At 36.4% G+C, this 25855-nt stretch overlaps 1 protein-coding gene and 1 non-coding gene across 4 annotated transcripts in view; both read left to right on the top strand.

Moving 5' to 3' along the window:
* Positions 1-3777: 3777 nt before the first annotated feature.
* LOC102597300 (probable phosphoinositide phosphatase SAC9) overlaps positions 3778-25855 on the top strand; it is a 44201-nt gene continuing 22123 nt past the window's right edge. The window contains exons 1-9 of one of the 3 annotated variants that reach the window (XM_006346638.2): positions 3778-3840; positions 4583-4654; positions 8947-9545; positions 11826-11958; positions 13597-14813; positions 16960-17067; positions 17224-17394; positions 17825-18067; positions 18556-18969. In XM_006346638.2, coding sequence (XP_006346700.1) covers positions 4642-4654; positions 8947-9545; positions 11826-11958; positions 13597-14813; positions 16960-17067; positions 17224-17394; positions 17825-18067; positions 18556-18969 — 2898 coding nt within the window. In that variant the 5' untranslated portion in view covers positions 3778-3840; positions 4583-4641. The other 2 variants (XM_006346637.2, XM_015308408.1) reach the window with 2 other exon arrangements.
* MIR8040 (microRNA MIR8040) lies at positions 13483-13561 on the top strand. The gene has a single exon (NR_130398.1). It is a non-coding gene; the product is annotated as a microRNA MIR8040 (primary transcript).

A 25855-nucleotide genomic window follows, 5' to 3' on the forward strand; every position in this document is an offset into this window, starting at 1 on the left:
CACTCAATATCAATGTTGTTGCTAATATGTCACTATGAGGACCAATATGCGCACACACACTCTACATGTATAGCTATGAATATGATGTGTTATGGTGTCTATTGAAAGGTTAACTCTTATATGCACCCTTACATCTTATTATGCATGCAAAGTGTATGATTAGCAAGGTATGAATATGTGTTGTATAAAGGTGTTTATGTGAAAGGCTTTCTCACATATGTACACATACACATGAATGAATGAATAAGGTTTATGATAATCTAGTGAAAGTGAGTCTCTTGAAAGGTTTCCTCAATTGTACTCTAAACTAGACTATGTTATGAATATGGTATGATTATGTGAAATGTCATTCTCACATAATGTAGGTTCTATGATGAAAGGTCATTCTCATCTTGGAAACCTTTGAGCTATATGATATGAGGGATTAAGTCCCTAAAGCCTATTTTATGAACTAATGTTAAATAAAGGGTTAAAGATGTTTAAAAAGGGAGTTGGAGCTTAGCACCGAGTGAACATGAAAAATGAGAGTGGGGGCTTCACGTTTAGCAAGTCCGGCTTCCCACAAGAGAACCTTCACGTTTAGCAAGCTCGGGTTCCCAACATAGATGTTGTCTCATGAGATGGGAACCTCCACGCTTAGTAAGTCAAGGCTTTCTAGTAGCAATCTCTTTGTTCCATAACTACGTGCCCCCGTAGGTCTTAGCTTAGTGGATCCACTAGATAGCTATTATGTATGTAGGTCCTACTTTGGCAAGTAGTACCCTCTCTTTTCGGTGTGGGAGTAAAACACCGGATTCTATGTAGCTCACATGGGCTCACATGGTCTATGTCGGTTATGGCAATGTCTCCCGAAAGTTAAGAAATGAACTAAGATAAGATTATGAACTCTAGTCATGATTTCTTGAAGAGTTACTTAGTGTAGGTAGGACTATGGACCCTACTTATGCATTGCACAAGTGGACTCTAAGGGAGGTTATGATTAGGCTCTTTATGTAATGAAGACTATGGTCTATGTATGTTAATATGAACGTATGTTAAGGTTGACTTTACTTATGTCAAGACATGAAGTATGATTATGCATGTGAATTACACTAATGACTTCGTAATGGGTTTGCCTAGTATATGTGGGGGTATGGGACTCCATGTGTACATTGCACAAGTGAGCTTGTGAAGGGGTTGTGAGGGTGGTTTACCTATGATATGAACTAAATGGGTTATGACTAATGATGTAGTAAAGGAATGAGTCCTTATACGATGTTATGAAGTATGTTGGTCTTATGTCTAATGTTAAATGAAGATGTTATGACTTGTTGAATACGATGTGCCTAGTCTATGGTGGCTTCCTAGGAACACTTGGTGTGAGTAGTATTATGGGATGCTAATTGCACATTGCACTAGTGTGACTTGGGGGTTGTCTTAGGTGATGGTTCCTATGTGAAGACTATGTCTTATGGTGTACTTATGACTCCATGAATATATGTGGTTGGATTGGTGAAGGCTATATGTAAGTTCATAGTTGGTAACCTTAAGGCAATTCATTGCACCAAGTATTCCCTAAGGGTTGCTTGAGGAAAGGAGTTAAGATAAAGATGAAGGTAATGTGTTGTATGCATTGAATGTGCCTAAAATGTTATAAGTGGCTCTATGTGCTATTATGAATGGTTTCCATGTGTATGATGATGTATGTGGTTTATATTGTTCCTATTGTACTAAATGTTCTTGAAGTTTCTCTAAAAAGGCATGATGCATAGTTTCCAATTAAATGTCCTTTTAAAAGCATGTTTTGCATGGTTATCATACTTAGTGCATTCTTGTACTAACACCATTCTTCTTCATCTTTTTACACCAAGTGTAGGTGATGGTGACTAAAGGGTCTTTCCTAGAAGTGATGAGCTTGGCTTACTATTCCCAAGCTCGGGTGTATCCTTTAAGATTCAAGGACCTTTATGTTAAAGAGTTTTCTTAAGTTCTATGTACTATATAGTAGTTTCTTTTGTATTGTAAGGGGTGTGTCCCTCTTGTGTTGTAGTCGTGTTTTAAGATGGCTACCTTGAGACGTAGTATTCCGATTTTGTATTAAAGGATTAATGAGGTGACTTTTTATGCCTTGTGTTATATTATGAAAATGTTTTAAATTTTCCGCTATTTTTCTATGATAAATGCTATGACGAATGCTAAGGGCTTGTATAAGACCTTCGAGAGGTCGAATACGCCGGTAACGACTAGGGGGTGCTCTCGGGTTGTTACAAACAGACTCCATGCTGTTAACAAGATGTATTGAAAGAGATTGGGATGGAAGATTAGTGATACAGTTCAAGATGCCAGAAAATTACTCGAAGAACATGGTTATCATATTAACCATTGCTTTGAGGAGGCTAATAAACCTGCAGACAAGCTCTCCACCTTGAGTCATGGCATTGAAGGGTTTCATCTCTTCAACTCTTTTTTCGGTCCTTCGTAAGCAAGTTAGAGTTTTCTACAATATGGATAGATGAGATTTCTAAACCTTTAGAACTAAGTCAATGAGCCTTGACGATATTATTTACGAGCCCCCCTAAGATGTATGTCATGTTCAATTAGCTTTTGAGCTAGTCTGGACACCCCTTTTTTTGGTGATACTTAGTAGAATAACCCTACACTGTTACTATCTCTTAATCATGTCAAAGTTTGGGATGCCAAACTCAAAGTTGTACTTTTGCCCATATCAATGATCAAAGTTGAAAATTAAAAAAAAAAAACCACTTGTAAATAATTTGCTTTTTTGGGTACAAATGTTCTTTTTCCTATTAAAATATACTAGTTGATTCAAATTGAAGTAAATTAGACAAATTAAGAAATAGAAAGTAACTGTAAATTTAATTATGTATGATTTTAAATTAATAGTAAAATGTCAAAAATATGTGCATAATAATTAGTAAGAGATTAGTAACAAACTATTAAGAACATTTTAATTAATCGAACAAATAAATACATAATACTTTTTATATTCTGCTTAGAGATATTTTGGTCATTCCAAATGTGCTATTGTTTGCTTAATACATGCTTCTCACTAGGGGTGTTCACGGTTTGGATAAAAACCGATCCAAAACCGAAAAATCAAATCAAACCGATAAAATAAAATCGATTTTATTTGGGTTTGATTTGGTTTGGTTTTAGATTTTTTGAAAACCGATAGTATTTGGTTTGGTTATGGTTTTATTCAAAAAAACCCAAAAAAATAACCAAACCGAACCGATGAATTATATACATATATTTTATTAATATTACATACTTAATATTATTATTTTTTATAAACAATTTTAAAAGATCTTATACATATTTTCATTAAATTTTTTTATTAATTTACTTAGTTGAAAGCAAAAAATAGCCCAAGATGAAACATTTGTCTTATTGATTTCATGTATATGAGTGTCTATGTCAATTCTTTGTGGGACTGAAAATGTATTTGTCTCTTCCTTCTAGGCCAATATAGTGAATTTTAAAGCTTTATTGATAGTAAATTTAGTGATTGAAAGTTTTAGTAATTTAAGTCATTCTAACTATTTTTCGTTTTGAATGGATTGTTGTCATTTTTTTCACATTTTAAATGAATTATTTCTTTTATTTTTGTGTATGGTTAATAACCGAATAACCGAACCAAATCAAACCGAAACTGATAATCACCAAACCGATAAATATATATTATATTTGGTTTGATTTGGTTTTGATAATTTTAAAACCGATTTAGTTGATTTGATTTTGATTTTGATCAATAACTGATCCAAACCAACCCGTGAACACACCTGCTTCTCACATTTAGCATTTTACATCGCCCTGATCAGATCTGGTCGTCTCCTTTTAGTATGTATCTCCTTCATCTTTTATCTGCGTCTTTTGATTCTTCGTTTAATCTTGCCTCTTGGTCGAATTTATTTCTTTTTTGTGCATCTATATGTATTTGAGCTTCCTTTTCCGAACGAATTTGGGGGAGGTTTTGGTTCTTTGGAGGATTTGTAATTTTGAGCCGCCCTTGTGGTTAGGTGATGTATCCCACTTTAAATTTTAACTGCTATATTAAGTTCCTTTGCTATGTATAACAACCGATGTAGATTAAGTTCATTGATTGGGTTCTTGTTTTGGTTAGTGAAGCTTAATTTGGACTAAGTTCTTTGGTATGTTTTTATGGTGTTGTAAAGGATCCATATATATATACTAGCTTTTTGAAGGTTTTATCAAAGATCTTTGATAAGATTAGGATTTCTGGTGGTATTGTTTGTCAATAAGCCATGTTGTTCTGTAGATCAATTTCATTCAGGGATGAAATACTGCTTTTGGGAACATGTGGAATAGAACTTTCAGACTTGGGATGTTTATATTTGCAGATTTCAAAGCCGTAACCATATTCAGAATTTGTGCCTGTTTTTTTTTTTTTTTTTTGGGAGGATGTTGATGAAGTGAAGTTATAGTAAATTCAAGTGAGTTAGGTGAACTCTGTCTTTTATATAGCAAGGAGAATTTTTTCCTATAGGAAAGAAATGAGCAAACATTTCCTTATCCTCTTTCGTAATCTTCTGACATTTTTTCATTCCATGTGTCTTGTCAGATTTGAAATTATAATTCTCAAAGGTCTCATGAGTGCCTAAGCTGTTTAGTTATCAAGACATGGATTCACCTGGTAAGATTTGAAAAGGTTTTGCTGTTAAAAAAATGTGGAACATGTTATAGTCTATTCTGATCCTCTTTGTCTATTTACTGAATCTTTCTTTACCTGTTCAGTGTTGAGAACATTGCATCTAGTAGAAAGTTCCTTATTTCTACTCCCTCTGTCCCAATTTATATGACTTACTTTCCTTTTTAGTCAGTCCCAAAAAGAATGACACATTTCTATTTTAAGTAACAATTTGCCTATAAAATGTCTTTTTTACCCTTAATGAAATGATTTACAACCACACAAATTTCTATCATTCATTTTGGACCACAAGTTTTAAAAGTCTTTCCATTTTTCTTAAAGTTTGTGCCAAATCAAAGTACATCACATAAAATGGGACGGAGGGAGTAATTCTTAAAGAAGATTCTTGCTTTTGCCTATACTGTTTGTTTTCTCTCTACATGCACATATTTTAAGTTATAGTGATGGTTAGTTTTTTCCTGGATGCAAAATTTGGTTTTGGTTATTAAACTATTACGTGTTTTCTCAGTCAGTTGCTCAAGAATTCTTTGCTAAAAAATGGTAAATCTATTAAGAATGTAGCTGCAGTGCGATTTTCTATTTGTTTGTTGTGGTAAATATTGGAAGTTGCGTTCTTATGTGCATTTTATGTGAGTCCTGAATGATTTAGGAAAAGGCTACATTACTTTTGTTCTCAACTTTTGGTATGATGAATGTCATTGTCTACTAGGAGGATATTTTTCGATTACAACCCTTTAAACTTAGTGAGCTTCCACCTATCCTAAACAAGCTCTTTTTCTCTTGGGAACTCACTTTAGGAAAATAAGCGAATTTTAAAAGAACATCTTTTCTGATTAGCCAGTGAGTTCCACTCCTCCACTATGGACGGAAGAGCCTATTTCTCAGATGGAGATAAGTCTTTCAAATTAATTAACATTAGCGAAGAAAGATTAAGATGGTTTTACTTACTTTACGAGGGCACTAGAAGGTTCATTAGCAAAATCAAAGCTTGCAAAAACGTGTGATGGACATGAGTGCTATGAAGAGGCTTCACCGGAAGTGATGAATTTTTGTCGGAGATGCGGTAGAAAATAGAGGCTACTTTTATAGAGTTCATTAGAATTTTAACAATTATGGTTGGTAGGTATGTTCAAATTTGAGGCATGGGTAGGTGATGTGAAATTATTGGTGATCATTCGAGAAGTTATTGATGATGGAGGATGGTATGAAAGTGTACACAATCCTGGGGAGACCACAACAACCAACGACAAGAACTCTAGAATTAGGCAAGAACATATTTTGAAGATGAATGGTGTTGTAGTAGTTCAAAACAAAATCAATATTTACCAGAGACCAAAGCAATAATGACCATTTTCTTGCCAAATGCCAAATTGGGAAATATAATGATCCTTTCAACATATCTCCCAATCAAGAACAACAACAACAACAACAATCCCACAAGTAGAGTTTGGGGAGGGTGGAATGTACACATATCTCATCACTACCTCGTGGAAGTAGAGAGGCTGTTTCTGAAAGACCCTCAGTTTAAGTGCAACTAATTCAGGTAGAAAGAAGGAGACAATAAAGAAAATATAGCAGAAGAGAGAGAGTAAAAACAAGAACTAAATAGTGCTCAAGAAGTTGCTCACATATGGTGTCTTAACAGATGGAAGGTGAAGTTGATTGCGCATAATCAATTCCTTTTCAAAATGCCTTTTCATCAAGAGGACGTTAGGGATCGTTTGGTATGCGGGATACGATCGGACATCTCAAGATTAAGTCTGGATAAATTTTATACTGTGTTCGGTTGATTGTATAAATTTATATCTGTCATCCAAATGCAATATAAATTTTATCCCAATCATGGGATATCTCACCTTATCCCATCCCACTTGGAATTCTTTTATCCCATTTCCTAGGAAGGATAATTGTGTCTTGTGCTTATAATCCCATAACTATAATCCTAAGATAATTTAGTCTGCGGGTACCAAATGAGTAATTAGAGTTAAGGTGGGAGATTGGTATGGGAATGGTAGAAGAATATCTTTGAAACGGTGGTTGTCGGTTGCAGGGTTGACAATGACGGAACCATAATCTACCAATAGATGGATAAACTCATTCAGAATTCCACTCCCTGCTTATGCTTGGTTGGGAAGCTCCTTGAGAGTTATTACTGAATTGTGTGGTGACCTTGTTGAAACAAATAACAACATACCTAGTGTAATCACCCAAGTTGAGTCTGGGGAGGGTTGGATATGATGTACGCAAACCTTACCCTAGGGAGACGGTATTCAATGGACCCTTGCTTAAAAGAAATGTTTCCGAAGCAGGATTCTAAGAAAAATATGACATCAAAATAACAAGATACAAAGAAAATGAAGCAACAAGTAGTAGTACTGATTGAATAATAAGAGACCGTGCAACTACTAAATAATACTACTAATAAGGAGAAGAGAGGAGGATGCTAGTTCCCTAGTTCTCCCACATAAAGTGCGACAACACTCCGCTACTTACTAACCTTCTAGCCTAATCCTCGGCCTCCAAATCTTCCTCTCTAGGGTCATGTCTTCAGTAAACTAGGTTATGCTATGTCATGTCTAATCACCTCCCTTAGCTCTTTTTTGGCTTAGCTCTACCTCTCCTAAATCCTACTGCAACCAACCTCTCCCACCTCCTTATTGGCACATCTTCACACCTCCTCTTCACATGCCCAAACCATCTTGGCCTCGCTTCACTCATTTTGTCCACTACATAGGTCACTCCCACCTTACCTCATATAACTATGTTCCTAATCATATCTCTCATAGTATGCCCACACATCCATTTGTGCATCCTCATCTCCACTACCTTCATCTTCTGAACGTGGGTGTTCTTGATCGACCATCACTCTGCCCATACTACAATGCTGATCTAACCACCACTTTGTAGAGCACCTTATAGCCTCGATGACTCATTCTTATTTCATAGTACCGTGAAGGCGAGCCTCCATTTCACCCTCTCTACTTCAATACGATGTGCAACATCATCTTCAATCTCCCTGTCACTCACCCACCCTGCTCCCATACGATTATGGGAAGACATTGGTAAATTATGAAGTGCTTTTACTCTGAATATTTACTTTGAAGTTGGGAATGGTGCACACATCTAATTCTTGAAGGATAGATGGCTAGGCAACTATACTCTTCAAGACGACTTTCCAAATCTGTTCAATATTGCCCAAAACCCCAACTCTGTCATTGCTACAAACAGGGAAGGGGTTACCGGGGACTTCAAATTTAGGAGAAACATTTGTGATTGGGAAATACATGAGTTGCTTGGCCTTTATGCTAGACTGCAACAAAGTAAGTAAATTCTCAGGCGGCGGAGACTTAAATGTGTGACTTATGGTGGAGGCAACTATACAGTCAAGGATGGATACCAGCTAAGGTGTTCTAGCAATTCTTTGATAAATAACTGGCTATGGAAACTCATTTGGAGACCCAAATTTTCACCAAAGTTTATCTGTTTCACCTGGACAGCGTTATTCGAGGCATGCTTCACACAAGATAATCTGATGAAAAGGAATTTCTAGCTTCCAAACATACGTTACATGTGCCAAAAGGAAGCTGAAGGTACCTGCTATTTGCTTCTGCATTGTGAGGTGCCTTGGTCATATGGTATATTTTATTTTCCGCATTTTTGGTCTCAAATGGGTAACTCCTTACACAATGAAGGATGCTTATAAGAGTTGGAGTTTATGGAGAGTTGATAAAGCCATGAAGAAAATTCGGAAATGGTTCCTGCTTGTCTGTTTTTGTGCATTTAGACAGACAGAAACAAGAGATGTTTTGATGAAACTCCATTAGTGCTCTTTAAAGGTGTGGTGTATTGCTAATTTGTTTTGCTAGCCTTATTAACGACATTGACAAACTTTTGCCTTGCTGAAAGTATGGACAATGTTTGGATTTCATTAGCTCTGTAGATCTAGCTTAGTCAGTTGTGTATAGGGCCCAGCTATATTTTTGGTAAGCTCAAATGTCAAATCTTGTATCATGTACTTTTTGCATCTCCTTGATGCCTTTTACTGAAATCACTCCATTAAAAAAAATGCTTTCTTTTCTATTTGAGCATGCAAGGCTTCTTTGTTCACCAATCTATATGTTCATGTGAACTTTTGACTTGGATATTCATCTGTTTCAAAAAAAAAAAAAAATTCTGTTTCAAAAAGAAAAAGATATTCAGTTCCATGTGGAATTGAATTTAGTGCATTATGCTACTTTTCTGGCGTGTTCACTCATTTTGTGTTTTACTTACTTCAGCTGGACGTCTGCGGGATACATCTGTTGTTGTTGTTACTCTGGAATCTAGTGAAGTATACATTATTGTTAGTTTGTCTTCAAGGACGGATACACAGGTGATCTATGTTGATCCCACAACTGGGAGTCTTCGCTATAATGCAAAGACAGGATATGATATTTTCAATTCTCAAAATGAAGCCTTAGATTATGTGACAAATGGTTCAAAATGGCTGTGCAAGAGTATAATCTATGCCAGAGCTGTGCTAGGCTATGCTTCTCTTGGGAGCTATGGTTTACTTCTTGTTGCGACAAAGTTGTCGGTCAGCATTCCAAATTTGCCTGGGGGTGGATGTATATATACTGTAACAGAGACCCAATGGATCAAGATTTCACTTCAAAACCCTCAGCCACTGGGCAAAGGTGAAACTAAGAATGTTCAAGAAGTGATGGAGCTTGATATTGATGGCAAGCATTATTTTTGTGAATCACGGGATATTACTAGACCTTTTCCAAGTCGTATGCCCTTGCTGAATCCTGATGATGAATTTGTGTGGAATAAATGGTTTTCAATGCCCTTCAATAAGATAGGACTTCCAGAGCATTGTGTTGTTCTTCTGCAGGTTTTACTTCATACTTGGTACCTTTAGATATTGTACTTTTTTTGTGTGACATTTGACACTTGCTATGAGTTCCACTTGTATGCATATGATACAATGAAAAAAAAGAAAGAAAAACAAAGCAAAGCCATATGATCTTTGAAACAATAAGAACCTCATGTTTTCACTTTTTGTACAGTTGGTGTAAACCTTGTGATGTAAAAAGTGTAGTTGACATTGTAGATTTTCTCATCTCCTTCTACCTATGAAGGAACTGTTTTTGTTATGCACACCTTTTTTTTCCTTCTTTTGAACTGGTTAGGTAGTAGTGGTATTGAAAACAGAAATCTGGCACTAAGTTGGTGCCAAGGTTTTTTTTTCTGTTTTTTTTCAGGATTATTCCGTACAGAACAAGAAAGAGAAGATTTCACCTATACAAAAGCCTATTTCTGTAGTGAGTCTATAAAGTCAAGCATACTATTTTCTCATCTTTAACATTCTGTAGGTTACACCAAAAAGCCAAAAACCATAAGCAGGTGCACTTAATCTTCTGTACACCTTCTATTTTCCCTACAAAACATCTGTACCTATTACCCCAACACATGCTAACACAGTATTCCAAATTTTCCTCGCTGATTTACTCATCCCCCTAGTTGCCCAGCTGGCTAGAAGATCCTTTACTGCATAGGGCATGGCAAAAGAGACTAAAAGGATAAAAAAGTTGCGACCAGATCTGTCTTGTGACTGTGCAGTGCAAAAATAGATGGCTGCTACATACTTCTTCTCTTAAGGTTGCCTTGGGTAAGGTATGCATTGTGCAAAGCTGTCCACATAAGACAACTGACTTCGTAAGGAGTCTTCAACTTCCATAATCGCTAGAATTTTATAGCAAGAGTTCACTGAGAAAACTCCATCTACCTGCCTATTCCATATTTAAGTACCTGGTACCCGTTCTTCTAGGAACACCTTCTCAAGATCATCTAAAAGCAAGGCCATCCTAGGAATTTCCCAATCAAAACAGTTTCTACGAAAATCAAGATACAGTTGTTACTATTCCAGCAAGTTGAAACCAAAGCACCAGTCTTCAAAGTGAAATCGTAATGTTTGCACTCATTGCTATTATTAAGGAAAAAATATTTTTCTCCTCCAGATCTACCTGAGTCTCAAAAAATTGTGTAAGGTATGCATTGTGCAAAGCTGTCCACATAAAACAACTTACTTCGTAATTGGCTTATCAGTAAGTTATATGCTCTGTACCAGCCTTTTGAGAAGTTGAAGACATAAAATTGTGAATTTATGTGTCAAACAGTGTTATCAAAAGCAAAAAGCAAAAAAAAAGTCTTAAGGTCTGTTGGGTTTTAAGCGCAAAGTCAGATAAAGCATGGGCTTTAATGAAAAAGGGTATAAAGGGAAAAATATACAATATATATATGTTTAGTTCAAGGCTAATAATTATAAGCATAAATGATAAATATATGAACAAAGAAATTGATTTTTTTTTACGATAAAGCGAGATATCAATTGCTTAGTGTCGCCTCTTTAGAAGAGGCTCACTGGCAGGAAAAGTATGCGTTAGAACCTTGATGACGATATTGAATCGCACATTAAGCTAGGCGAAATGCTCAACACATTTTGTGCCTCGCTTCAGGGCTTAAGCGCACCTTTGACAACACGACTGTCAAATTTATTCTTTTTTGCTTGAATAGAAATATCATCTGATCCGTTCATGGATAGACTCCTCATGGCGATGATGTTGGTCCTTTGCACAATGGTCGCTGTTACAAATAGAATCTGATTACCTCTTGTTTTTTGATCTTTTATCCTGGTTGTTTTGAGTGTGTATTTGAGAAATCTTATCAACCGCCTCTTCTTATGCATTTTGACTTAAAATGCTAGTAAAATGGTGACATGCTCATTCCACATAATATTTTTAACATGTGGTCTTCTTTTAGGACTTCCAATTTTTTTGATAACTCTCGAAAGAATTAAGAAAGAACCATTAGATTGTTGGTTAAATTGGAGGTAGAACTTCATTACTTACCCTGGTTTGATGATTTGATTGGTTACTATCTGAGCTGTTTTCTTGCTCTAGTTTATTCCACGCTTTTGTTCTTCTATTCCTATCTATGCTGTCTGTATTTGAATCGAAAACTGAAGTTGTAACTATCTTTCATCTCCTGTATCTGTACCTCTAGGTGCAATATTCTTTGTTTTTTGATAAATAGGATCAGAACTCTTACTGTTATGAACCATTATGCTGAATGTGATAATATGAATTCTCATTGGGACGATGATAATCCATAGGGCTTTGCAGAATCCCGAAGTTTTGGAAGCTTAGGTCAGCAAGAAGGGGTTGTTGCCCTCACTGCTCGACGTAGTAGGCTCCATCCTGGGACTCGGTATCTAGCAAGAGGCTTGAATTCTTGCTATAGTACAGGTAGCATAAAATTACCCTGTACATCTTGAATTTGAATTTTTCTTTTTCCTTTTGTTGCCTTTGGGAACAGACCAGGTTATATCATTTGTCGAGAACGGAGACCAGGTTATTATTTACTGTGGTTCTTTGTGGATTTTGTTCTTATGGATAATAATCCTTTATCATAGCTCTGCATTTGTTCATTTATTCTCCCATTACTGTTTGTTTGACATAATTCTGCATGACTCTGCATGCTTTGGTTAGCGATAGTACATTACGTTTCAAACCTTATCTCTGGTGCAAAGTAGTTGTCTCTTTTCTTTCTCGAGCATTTCTGTGCTCATTTTATTATTGATTGAATTGTCCAGGGATTCAGTGGTGTACGCAGAAATTTTTGTAAGTGGTGTCATCACTTAAAGGGAAGAACAAATGATCAAATTAAAGAAAAGATTAACTAATTTTTGAACACTAGGATTTTAGGTTTAGCGTGATTAATAGTTCCGTTTGACCAAACTTCTATAATCAAACTTATTTTAAGAAGTATTTTTTTTTTCAAAAATGCTTTTTCAAAAAAATTATTTTGTCGAGAAATGGTTTATGCTTGACCAATAAATTTATAAAATATTTTTTAGAAGCAATTAGTGTGGCCAAGTAAATAATGTATTTTTCTCAAAAATATTTTTCAAAAACTTGCTTTTAGACAAAAGCTAATTTTTTTTAGATATTGAAAAACAACATTTGCTACTCCTGAAACACACTTTTTTTTTCTTCAAAAGCTTGGTTAAATACCTTATTTTTAAAAAATAAACATTTTTGACATCCAAAAACTTGGCCAAACAGGCTATAATACAGTTCAAGCTTGTGGTAAAGTAATTTAACATCTAAGACATGCAAAAATGAATCTTGATTGATTGGTTTGTTTAATTTGAAGAGCTCAAGGGGAGGCTTTTTGGGGTTCGAATGACGCTTTAAAATGAAAATTATATTGTTTAGCAACTAATATAGTCATAATAGCTTACAAAAGTTCTTAAAAAATATACAAATCGCTGCCATCAAGGTTCAAACTCGGGGTGACAGCCACATTAAGGAAGCACTTAACCAACAAGCCATCCGGGAGTTTGTGTTAGCTGTTGTCATCGTATATTATATATACATGTGTTTTGTTTTTTCTGATATATATATATGTGTATATTTTAACTAAACTTTCTGTCTAAGCATTGTTGGATGACACCCCTGTCCGCCCCTGCAGGGATTCTGTATACTTTATGTTCTCTGCATAGAATGGTGGTATCAGTTCTATACCTAATTTAATTTCAATTTTCCAGCACAGTATGTTCTGGTATCTGCCCTGACATGTATATGTGTGTTTATATTAATAATAATAATAATAATTGATAATTTAAATAATTAATAAAACCTAACAATGTTTAGATAGTTTAATTTGTGAGATATGCTGGACATCTTTTGCAAGAAAAAGAATCTGTGGGATATGTTTATCTTCAGCACCTGTCAATTTGTAATCTATTCCAAGTCTATAAATGAGGCTCATAATTACAATTATAAGCCTCATTTTTTTTTTCTGCCTCAAAAAAAATAAATGAGGCTTATAATTGTAATTATGATCCCTTTATATTGGTTTCACTACTTTTTGATGGACAGGCAATGAAGTTGAATGTGAGCAACTTGTATGGGTTCCGAAAAGGGCTGTTCAAAGTGTTCCTTTCAATACTTACATCTGGAGAAGAGGCACTATTCCTATGTGGTGGGGTGCGGAGTTGAAGTTGACTGCTGCAGAAGCAGAAATCTATGTCGCCAATCGTGATCCTTATAAAGGAAGTGCTCAATACTATCAAAGGTTAACTAAGAGATATGATGCACGAAACCTAGATATAGCTGCTAGTGGGAACCAGCGAAAGAGTGCTTTTGTTCCAATTATATGTGTCAACTTGCTTAGGAATGGTGAAGGCAAATCAGAATCGATTTTGGTTCAGCATTTTGAGGAATCTTTGAATTATGTTAAATCAATTGGAAAACTACCTCATACTCGGGTTCATTTAATAAACTATGATTGGCATGCCAGTGTGAAGTTGAAAGGAGAACAACAAACAATTGAAGGACTTTGGTACCTTCTAAAAGCACCCACAGTTGCTATTAGCATCACTGAAGGGGATTATCTGCCTTCTCTTCAGCGCATCAAAGATTGCAAAGGTGAAGTAATTTATAGTGATGACATTGATGGAGCATTCTGCTTAAGATCGCATCAAAATGGAGTGATACGTTTCAATTGCGCTGATTCCTTAGATAGGACCAATGCTGCTAGTTTCTTTGGTGCCCTCCAGGTTTTTATGGAGCAGTGCAGACGGTTAGGTATATCACTTGACAGTGATTTGGCATATGGTTATCAGTCATATAACAACAATGGGGGATACACAGCTCCATTACCTCCTGGCTGGGAGAAACGGTCTGACGCTGTAACTGGGAAAACATATTTTATTGATCACAATACAAGGACAACTACTTGGAATCATCCCTGTCCAGATAAACCCTGGAAGAGATTTGATATGACATTCGATGAGTTCAAGAGATCGACAATCTTATCACCTGTCTCTCAATTAGCAGATTTATTTTTGCTTGCTGGTGACATCCATGCAACATTGTATACTGGCTCCAAAGCTATGCACAGCCAAATTCTTAGCATATTTAATGAAGAAGCAGGCAAATTTAAACAGTTTTCTGCTGCACAGAATATGAAAATTACTCTTCAGAGAAGATATAAGAATGCTGTTGTAGATAGTTCTCGTCAGAAGCAACTAGAGATTTTTCTTGGATTAAGGCTTTTCAAGCATTTTCCATCAATTCCAACCCAGCCATTATATGTATGTTTTATATTGTTCTCCTTCACTCTTGTTACATGTGACTCTAGTTTCTTTCATTTTCTTTTCTTTTCTTTTGCTTATAATATTGTTTTTTCTTTAACTGTCATTTTTTTAGCTTCATATTGACGTTCTTCTAAGCTTATTTCTTGACACCCAATGAATGCATCCTAGTTGACCTCTGATCACCATATAAGCGAGGAGGGGGATTTTTCACTTAAATCTTTGATAATTGTTAGCCACCTGGGTCTTTCTAATGTATACATTACAATAATGGTTATCCTTTCCTACACTCTTCGTGATCCATAAACCTGAACCTCAACTTGTTCAAATCACGTTGAACTTCTATAATTTCCTAATAAGTGTCTTTTTTATTTGGATATTGTTGGGAATGGGAAAGGAAGAGGAGAAGGTGGAAAGGAAGACAACTTACTCCACCTATTGCTTAGATGAGATCTGTCTGGTTCAGTGGGAGGACATGATCCCATTTGATGAAACATTTATAATTCCCTGCAGTTTTTGCTGGGTGACTAGAGATGAAGTTTATTTCTAGTGTCAGAGGGTTTGACATGCTGACTTGGGAAGCTGCATATCTCTTCACTTTTTTCTCCCTTCCCATTTACTTCCAGACAGCACCCAAAAAAATAAATAAAATCCCAACTGTTTGTAATCTATGTTGCTTCTTCATAACTTTCATTTTTTCATCCCAACCTTTAGTGGAAACGAGGTTCTAGCTACTATATTGGATACTTGGTGTTTTTAGCTTGATAAAGTGCAATCCTGGACAAGTACATGACTGAAGAGCGTTTATTGGGTAGAATCTATGTTGCTCAGATTCGAGTGCAGGTATTAGATCCGGATGCGGATCTTGAGGTCGGATTCTTCATCATATAAATTTTAGGATTCGGGGCTATGGATCCGAGTGCAGATATGGGTGTTGGATATGGTCAATAAATGTATATTACGACACATAGAGTATATTTTTTTGATTATTTAAAGTTATTGAACTAAAAATAATAAAACTTCATTCTTTATAAACACCTATATTTTATTCTTATCTCGCGTAATAGAAAAGCATTCTCATACTTTATATATATATATATGTGTGTGTGTGTGTGTGTGACATAAACCAAAAAATAAAACAAATATCCAATCAATCTATACGTCTCGGTCATAGAATGTGTTCAAAGTACCCAAGGTAAATCGACCAAATCCGCTATGGATCCTACACTCACACTCACTCTACACCTACACCCATATCATGTTTCACGGGTGCGGCAGGGATTATGAAGAGTCCACGCAACATAGAGTAGAATCCTTTTGTTTTGGTTTCTTATTGGTTCATAACAACAGTATCTTTCATGGTTTGTTACTATGTTTTTTTGCAGTCAGATTGTGCAGGCTTCTTTTGTTGCTTTTTTCCCTTTTACTGCTCATTCTTATTTCCCGCTCATGCCAGGCTCTTGATTCTTCTTCCTGCAATGCCTTTTGTCTATGTATCATCTTTCTGGCTCTATCTTATATATAAAAGTATTAAAAAGATTTAATATAGATATGGTAAGAAGGCATAATATTGAAACTGGCGACAGAAGGGACAACTCCCAAAGTTATGGAACAATAGGTTGCATCAATTTGACTCCGAAGGGATTCAAGATGTTACGACACAATTTTCCTGATTCCTAACTTTTGAGGTAGTATTTATGTGTGGACTCTGATTATGATTCTACAAAGACAAAAAGGACACCACATATGGAAAATGTATACTTACAAACTAAAATGACCTATATGTTGTCATAAAAAAAAAAGACCTATATGTGTTATAATAATATACTGGATAGACTTTCTGGGTTCAGCACTGCCTGGATTCAAAAACATCCTGAAACATTTGCTCAAGCTTTTTCCTTGTAAAGAGGAAACTGTTCTCCACTTTAATTATCTCTAAACTGAATGACAAAAGTGGCATAAGCCTAAAAATCCGCATATCCTCAGGCCCCACTTAGGGATGACATGGGATATATTGTTTTTGTTGTAATCAGAGATATTTTCGTCAATTTGTTGTAGTTGAGGTTATATATTTGGAGTGAGCTAACTTTATTTTGTGAAAGACATTTGAAACTTATTCTTTCACCGTTGTTTGTGCTGATGACAGGTCGCTTCCCGTCCTACTGGATGCTTTCTAAAGCCAATTGTGAATATGTTCCCGATTTCCGATGGTGGAGCAAATCTTCTTAGTTTTAAAAGAAAAACAATGACATGGGTACCTGCATAATGCTTTCGACATTTTTAAACTGCATTTTATTTGATAAAAGAATCTTCTTACAGTATAAATCCCCTGCTGTTTTATCTACAGTAGGTTCATTTATATCCGCAGCATTGTGCACCTTGTCTCAGTTGTGTACACATCTTCTTACAGGTTACTCCACAGGCCACTGATGTAGTTGAACTTTTTATTTACCTCGGCGAGCCTTGTCATGTTTGTCAGCTACTTCTCACTGTTGCACATGGTTCTGATGATTCAACGTTCCCATCAACAGTTGATGTCAGGACAGGGCGTTATCTGGATGGACTTAAGCTTGTTCTGGAGGTTTGTTCCATTTCTATTGTGAAATTGTTATGCCTGTACCTGGTTGTTACTTGCTTCTTTGCTATCTAAAAAATTCAAATCTATGTGATGCTCATGCAATTTGCTTAATAGGCATTTTCTTTCTCAACTGTGATGAGTTTTTGTGCCTTGTCTTTTAGATTCTTATAATGGCTAAAGGTATCTAGGATAGGCTGAGAGGAATTTGCGTTTTCCATCTGTTACTGGGAAAACAACATGCACATATACCTCCTTTTTTCTGATGGAGGATATTATTTTTCTTGTATTCCTACAGGCTACAATCCTACCAAATGTCTGAAAATGGAAACCTTTCATAGAAATATAAAATAGTTAAACTTTTCATGTGCAATTGTGCATATATGTCTGGGGTTACTGTCAAAAGTTCACAATTATTGCATGAATTTGTTCACAGGGAGCTTCTATTCCTCAGTGTGCAAATGGGACAAATATTTTAATTCCATTGTCAGGACCAATTAGTGCAGAGGACATGGCTATCACTGGTGCAGGTGCACGGCTTCATGCCCAAGATGCATCCACGCTTCCATTAATGTATGATTTTGAGGAACTTGAAGGAGAAGTGGATTTTCTTACTCGTGTTGTTGCACTCACGTTTTATCCGGCTGCAGATGGTGGAGGCCCTATAACTCTCGGTGAGGTACAAAGAAACAAGATAATTTTACTTTTAGGGATCCTTTCTTTCTAAAGAAATTTTTTAAGTTTCTTTAGATCCTTTAACCTAGTCTTGTGTGGAAGTTTTGACTACATTTATCTGCATATGATAAAGAAGACATCATCCAAGTCTGATGACTAATGTAAGTTATAAACATATTGTTAAAATGGTATTTTGGTCAATCAATTTTTTAGTTTTATGGCTTCACACTTTTATTATTGTATAGATAACCAGTACAAAAAGGGAATCTTTGTTACCTGATTGGAAAAAAAAAGGAAATGTTCATCTAATTCTCAAAAAAAATTGGAAACACATTACAGAAAGAACGTAATCCAGCTAGACAAAACCATCATTATTTTATTATCATGTGGTCTAAGTAAGATGGCTTTACTCAGTTATGGAGCCATGTTGTTGCATGATATTTTCTTCAATCTCTTGAGTACATTTTTTTCTGTTTGTAAAAACACATGCAGATTGAGATTCTTGGAGTATGTCTTCCATGGAGGTTCATATTGAAACATGAAGGCTCTGGCACTGGATTTTCTAAACAAGCAGAAGCCCATCATGATGTTACTAACCCTTTTCTGACCGAGCCCGGGGAAAATCCTTTTGCTTCTTCTTTAACCACTGGTACACAAGCAAACTCGTCTGTTGACTCATGGGTAGACCTTTTAACAGGCGAAAGCAGAATTTCAGATTCTAATAGGCAGCCAGTGGCTGAAACTGTCTTCCATGGCGGAGATGACCTGCTTGACTTCTTGGATGATGCTTTTGTCCAACAACCAAAGGAAGCTAACGTTTTTTCCAACAGCACGTCTAAAGGGCCTACTAACAATAACACTCAACGCTATTTGGATTGTTTCAAACTCCTTGTGGGACCCCAAATGGTACGTGTCTTTTGGATTTTTATATTACTTTTATGCTTCTGATTGGGGGTGGCAAAATCAGCCAAACCCATTTGACCTGCCTAAGTTTTAATGGGTTGGACGTGGGTTAATATTACAAATGGGCTCAGTTTGGGCACAACCCATCTTAACCAATGACAAAAGCTAGCCCAAAGTCAACCCATACTTTACCCATCACTATCCAACCTTCAACCCCAATAATTTGGTTCTTCTGTGTAGTTTAACAGAACTGCTTATTTTATATATCTCAACATTACATGTATATATACACTAGCAAGAAGATATACAAAAGGTAAGAAAATATCCTACAGATCTCTCCTATGATTCTTACAAATCTCTCTGTGATTCTGTTAACTATATAAGGTAATATAATATTTACAACAATCTGTCACACTCCCCCTCAAGCTGGAGCATATATATTGATCATGCCCAGCTTGTTACACAAATAGTTAACTCGAGCTCTAGTCAATGCCTTTGTGAACAAATCAGCTAGTTGCTCTCCTGTCTTTACATAGCTCGTGGAAATCAAGTTTTCTTGAATCTTTCCACCAATAAAATGGCAGTCCACCTCGATGTGCTTAGTTCTTTCATGATACACTGGATTAGAGGTGATATGAAGGGCAGCTTGATTATCACACCAAAGTTTCGATGGTGTGGGATACTTCAACCCAACTTCACTTAAGAGGTGATGTATCCACATAATCTCACATGTGGATTGTGCCATAGCTCTATACTTGGATTCCGCACTAGATCGAGATACAACATTTTGTTTCTTACTTCTCCATGATACCAAATTTCCACCCACAAAGACACAATAGCCAGTAGTAGATCCTCTATCAATCTTGGATCCAGCCCAATCAACGTCTGCAAAACACTCAATGCGAGTCTGTCCATTGTTTCTATATACTATGCCAAGTGTAGGGGCGCCTTTCAAGTAACATAATATTTGTTCCAAAGCTGCCCAATGTTTGATGGTAAGCGTGGACATGAACTGACTAACAACACTTTCAGCAAACATAGAATGCAAGAATAATTTGAGAGAAGATATTCTGCATAATCACTCCCAGTGATGACAATATCATCAACATATACAACAAGAAGAATAATGCCAACCTTTGATTGTCTGTAAAAGACTGAATGATCACAATTGCTCTTTGTTAGCCCAAACTTCTGAACTTCCTCACTGAATTTCCCAAACCAAGCACGTGGGCTCTATTTCAGACCATACAAGGTTTCTTCAAGTGACCGACTTTCCCATTCTCTCCCTGAGCAACAAAACCGGGTGGTGCTCCATATACACTTCTTCTTGGAGATCACCGTGAAGAAATGCATTCTTGATGTCCAACTGCTGTAGCGACCAATTTTGACAAGCAGCCAAAGAAATAAACAAGCGAATGGAAGTGAGTTTTGCCACCGGAGAAAAAGTATCAGAATAATCCACCCCATAAGTCTGAGCATATCCTTTAGCCACCAATCTGGCTTTAAGTCTAGCCACAGAACCATCAGGATTTACTTTGACTGTAAAAACCCATTTACATCCCACTGCCTTTTTCCCTTTTGGTAAGTCCACCAAATTCCAAGTGTGATTTTCATCTAACACATGTATCTCATCAAGCATTGCATCATACCACCTAGGGTGAGTCGAAGCTTCTTGAATTGTTTTGGGTACAAAGATAGAATCTAGAGAGGCAATCAAAGAGCAAGATGCGGGAGACAAGTGGTCATATGAGATAAAAGTAGCCATGGAATATGTAGATTGATATTGACGCTTACCTTTGCGAAGAGCAATGGGAATGTCAAGATTTTCTATTGAAGAGGGATTGACTGGTGGAGGATCTGATGACGAAAAGTTGGTGCAGGACACTTATCATTGGTCACTTGTCACCCGGAATAAACTTGAACTATCGGCGGCGTTGTTTAAGCAAGAGGAACATCAGAAGACACATTTTCCATTGACTGCTCAACACTACGAGGAACTTCCTTATGGTGTTCTAATCTCGATGGAGTGGTCCTATAAATGAGCCATTCTTCTTCTTCCTACTGCCCCTGAGTGGGAAAAGTGTCTGGAGAGAAAAAAAATGAAATGCTCTCGGGGAACACCACATCTATTGACACCATATATCTGTTAAGGGTTGGAGAGTAGCACCGATAACCCTTCTGTAAGCGAGAGTATCCCAAAAAGATACACTTCAAGCCCTTTGGATCTAGTTTTGTAACATGGAGTCGCACATCACGAACATAACAAGTACTCCCAAACACCTTTGGTTCTAATGAAAATAATGGCTTATTAGGAAAGAGAACACCATAGGGAATATCACCATTAAGCACTGTGGATGGCATGCGATTAATTAAAAACTAGCTGTGGATACCACATCCGTCCAAAATTGCTTAGGTACCTTCATTTGAAATAGCAAAGCACGAGCAGTCTCAAGAAAATGTCTATTTTTTCTCTTAGCCACTCCATTTTGAGAGGGTGTATCAACACACGAAGATTGATGAAGGATACCATATTGATTCATGTTGTTCTGAAATGACGCTGACATGAATTCTTTAGCATTGTCACTCCTCAATATATGTACAAAAGCATTTAACTGTCTTAATCTCAGCACAAAAAAATTAGAAATGGGAGAACACTTCAGAATGATTTTTCATAAAATAAATCCATGTCATTAGAGAAAAATCATCCACAAAAGTAACAAAGTATCTAAACCCAACTTTAGACACAACAAGGTATGGTCCCCAAACATTAGAATGAACTAATTCGAAAGCAAAATAGCCCGCTTATTATTTCTAGGACTTAACGAGCTTCTATGGTGTTTTGCAAAATGACAAGACTCACAGTCTATTGAAGGTACATTATGAAACTGAGGACATAATTTCTTCAAAACTGGAAGAGAAGGAAGTCCCAAAACGACAATGTGCTTCAAAATGACGAGACGATACTAGAGCAAGCAACTGATGGAGGCGCCCATTCATCAAGAATGTATAGACCGTCTTATACATGTCCTTCACCAATAATCTGCTTCGTCATAAGATCCTGAAAAAGACAATAATCGGGATATAATGAGACAAAACATTGTAGTTCTTTGGTAAGTTTAGTCACAAAAATTAGATTAAAGGCAAGACTAGGTAAGCCTAGCACAGAAGACAAAGTAATAGATGAAGTGGGGTTAACGGACTAGATCCCTCAATGGTATGGTAACAGAGGATGGTACTTTATGTGCCCGAAATTCAGATTTTTTTTTGGTATTACCTGTCATGTGATCTGTGGCACCCGAATCAATGATCCAGTTGCTTGAGGAGGAAATGAGACATTTGTTACTTGACTCAGTAACGGCAGGGGCTGACATTGATTCTTGATACTTTGTAAGTCTGGCATACTCATCTGCGGAAATTGTAACAGTTGAGTGTGAACTAGAAGTGGCAGCAACAACGGTGGTCTGAATCTGTTGGTTGCGAATCTGTAATTTCTTACAGTTTCGCTTTATGTTCCCAGGTTCCTTACAATAGCGACAAGTATTGTCATTGTTCCATCTCCCAGCATCATTGTCTCCTTCTTTGTTATTGTTCCATACCTCAGCATTGTTGTTGTTGTTCCACCTTCCTGCATCATTGTTATGGTTCCATTTCCCTGCATCATTGTTATGGTTCCAATTCCCTGCATCATTGTTATTGTTCAATTTTCCTGCATCTTTGTTATTGTTCAATTTTCCTGCATCATTGTTGTTGTTCCATGTCCCTGCATTATTTCTTCCTCCTCCTCCTTTTGCAACAAGAACATTAGTCTGTTGATTGGCTGGAGTATTCTCTGTGCGCAACACCTGTTGATTGGCTGGAGTATTCTCTGTGCACAACACCCTGTGCGCAACACCCGACTGAAAACATCTTTGAGAGAAGTGATCTTAGAACTGGAGAGAATCTGTAATTTAGCAGTCTCAAACTCAGAGGGGAGTCCAGCTAAAAAACTCATTATTGCCATTTGTTCCCCCTGAGCTTGCTTCACCTTGATATCAGTACTGAATGGTAGAAGTACATTCAGAGGTTTTCTTGAACTCCATGAAGTATGTAGTGAGTGACTTAGCTTCCTTCTCAGAAAGATAGGAAGCCTTAGAAACTTCATAAATCCGAGATAAATTACCTTTGCCAGGGTACAAATACTCCAAATAATCCATTAATTCTTTCACAAACTCAAAGTGATTAACCAAAATAACTACTTCATTATCAATAGAGTTTATGATTTGCAAGATTAGTCTAGCATCATCTCTAAGCCAAGCCTTTTTAGCATCATCGGTTAGAGGATCTTGTATAAGATGGTCCATTTCAACACTACGCAAGTAGGTCCTGATTTTTCTACCCCAATCTAAATAATTAGACCCATTTAATTTAGAATTTGTAATTTTGGACAATGCTGGAACAATTTCAGTCATGGCAGATTTATCCTCTGCCATTTTCACTTATGTTTAGCCAAGAAATTGATCAAGAAGAACAAAGGACCAAAAATCTGCCACCAAACTGGTCGATAAGAGCAATAGATGGGACACTAGAACTGAACCAAAGCAGTCACAGAAGCGAAGGCAAAAAACAAACCTAGAAGTCGATGCTGGGACAGCAAGCGCAGACGTATTCTGCCAAACCCAAGAAGTCGAAACCTTTTCCCAAGATGCTAGGAAAAGTTCCAAATTTTCTGAATCAAGATCTTGAGCCCTAGTGGCTCTGATACCATGTAGTTTAACAGAACTGGTTATTTTATATATCTCAACATTACATGTATATACACTAGCAAGAAGCTATACAAAAGGTAAGAAAATATCCTACAGATCTGTCCTGTGATTCTTACAGATCTCTCCTATAATTCTGCTAACTATATAAGGTAATAGAATATTTACAACAATCTGTCACATTCTGTAACCAAAATTCACTCAAGTGAAAAAGTTTCAATCTTGAAAAAGTTAAATATCTTAACTATATTATGAAGTGCTGAAAAAAAGTGTTGGCATTACAAAATTTGGAGCTTTTAGTCATTGTAATTTGTAATTAGTAGCATGTAATTGCATTTGAACTCATATCAACTAATTAATTCCTGAAATATTAGGCTCCTACTCCTTCAATCCCATCATTATATTTTCTTTATTTCATAGTCTTAGGTTTTCACCTTTGCAATAAAGCATTTCACGTGTAAATTCAAAATCAGATTAAACTTTTATACGTCCTTATAAGCTAAATCATTTACTATTTCTAAAGTTACAACAACATAACCAATGAAATTCTACAAGTGGGTGGGGAGGGGTAGAGTGTATGCAGACTTACCACTACTCCCTTGTGGAGGTAGAGAGATTGTTACCAAAAGACCTTAAGTGCAACAATTTGAGATATAAAGAAGAAGAAAGTAGTGACGAGAGCACAACAACTAATAGGAGAAGACGTACAAGAAAAGAATATGAATAGCAATTGAATAGTGTAGTAGCCGAAACATGATAAACAACTGTAGGTATATATCAAAAACTATAACTAACAAAAATGTTCCTAAAAAAAAAAATTATGTTCCTAAAAGAAACTATAACTAACAAAAATAGGGGTAGTACAATGTCAAAAAAAAACAAGCCTGAACCATCGAAAGCAAGGCAACACTCCACTACTTACTAATCTTCTACCCTAATACGCGACCTCCACTCTATACTATCTAAGGTTATGTCCTTGGAAATCTGAAGCGATGCCATGTCCAGTCTTATCACCTCTCCCCAATGTTTTTTTGGCCTACCTCCTCTTCTTGCCTACTACATCCAACCTCTCGCACCTTCACACTAGGGCGTCTGCGCATCTCCGCTTCACATGTCCAAACCATCGCATTCTCGCTTCTCTCCTCTTGTCCACCACGGAGGTCACTCCTACCTTATCCGGGATTACCTCATTCCAAATCTTATCGCTCCTAGTATGCCCACACATCCATCTCAACATCCTTATTTCCGCAACATGCATCTTCTTTAACTTCTTCTAAAGTTAAAGAAGGGAAAATCATTGTTATTTTTTTTTAATTTGATGATTATGTAGAAGTACTGAATATAGTACACCTAAGGGATTTGTTATATAATACTCCGCTTAACTGTAGCAGGGATTTGATGTGTAGTACACCTTGTGTATTTGTGATTGTATAAGTAGATAGATTTATAAATTTTTACAATATGTAGTGTTCCTGAAGACTTGTTTCTGGATATTCTGGATATTCTGTAGAGAATTTATTGGCATCGCTTAGAAGAAAACATAAAAGTCGAGTCAAATTGGATGGGTGGAGTTATAACCCATCATTTAGCCCATCTTTTTTTTGTGATACCAGGTAGAATTGTAATCCTCAGAATTAATGTTGGAGACCTCCATAAAGCTGTTAGGAATCTAGATTACTTACAAAGATCCTAAAAAATCTACGAACTGTTCTGCTTCTTATATACAAGATTCCTTTCACCAAAAATAAGGTGGCAATGCATCTATCTTTAAATTTCTGGTGGCAATAAATCATTCCGTGATTGTATAGAAAAATTAATAAAAGATATATGAGCCAATACCAAGCAATCTGTCACAGTATTGCTTGACTGTTTCTGACTCTTTCATTCTTAGTTAACTGGTATTATAAACAAAAGGAGTACACCAATAGTGTGCTCCTACATAGTTACATCAAAAGTATGAAAGGACAACCCAAAACAAAATCTATCTCCTATATTCCTTATAAACTGTCTAGAAATAGGTTAATTTCCCCTATATCCTTAGGTACAGAATGTATACACCAAAAGTAAAATGTTGCTAAACAGTTCATCTTTATACTTTGGAAGAGAATGTTCTTGTTCTCAAAACATCTCTGGTTTCTCTCCTTCCAGAT

Source organism: Solanum tuberosum, unplaced genomic scaffold (genome assembly GCF_000226075.1).
Source record: "Solanum tuberosum cultivar DM 1-3 516 R44 unplaced genomic scaffold, SolTub_3.0 scf00081, whole genome shotgun sequence".
In the NCBI taxonomy this organism is placed as follows: domain Eukaryota; kingdom Viridiplantae; phylum Streptophyta; class Magnoliopsida; order Solanales; family Solanaceae; genus Solanum; species Solanum tuberosum.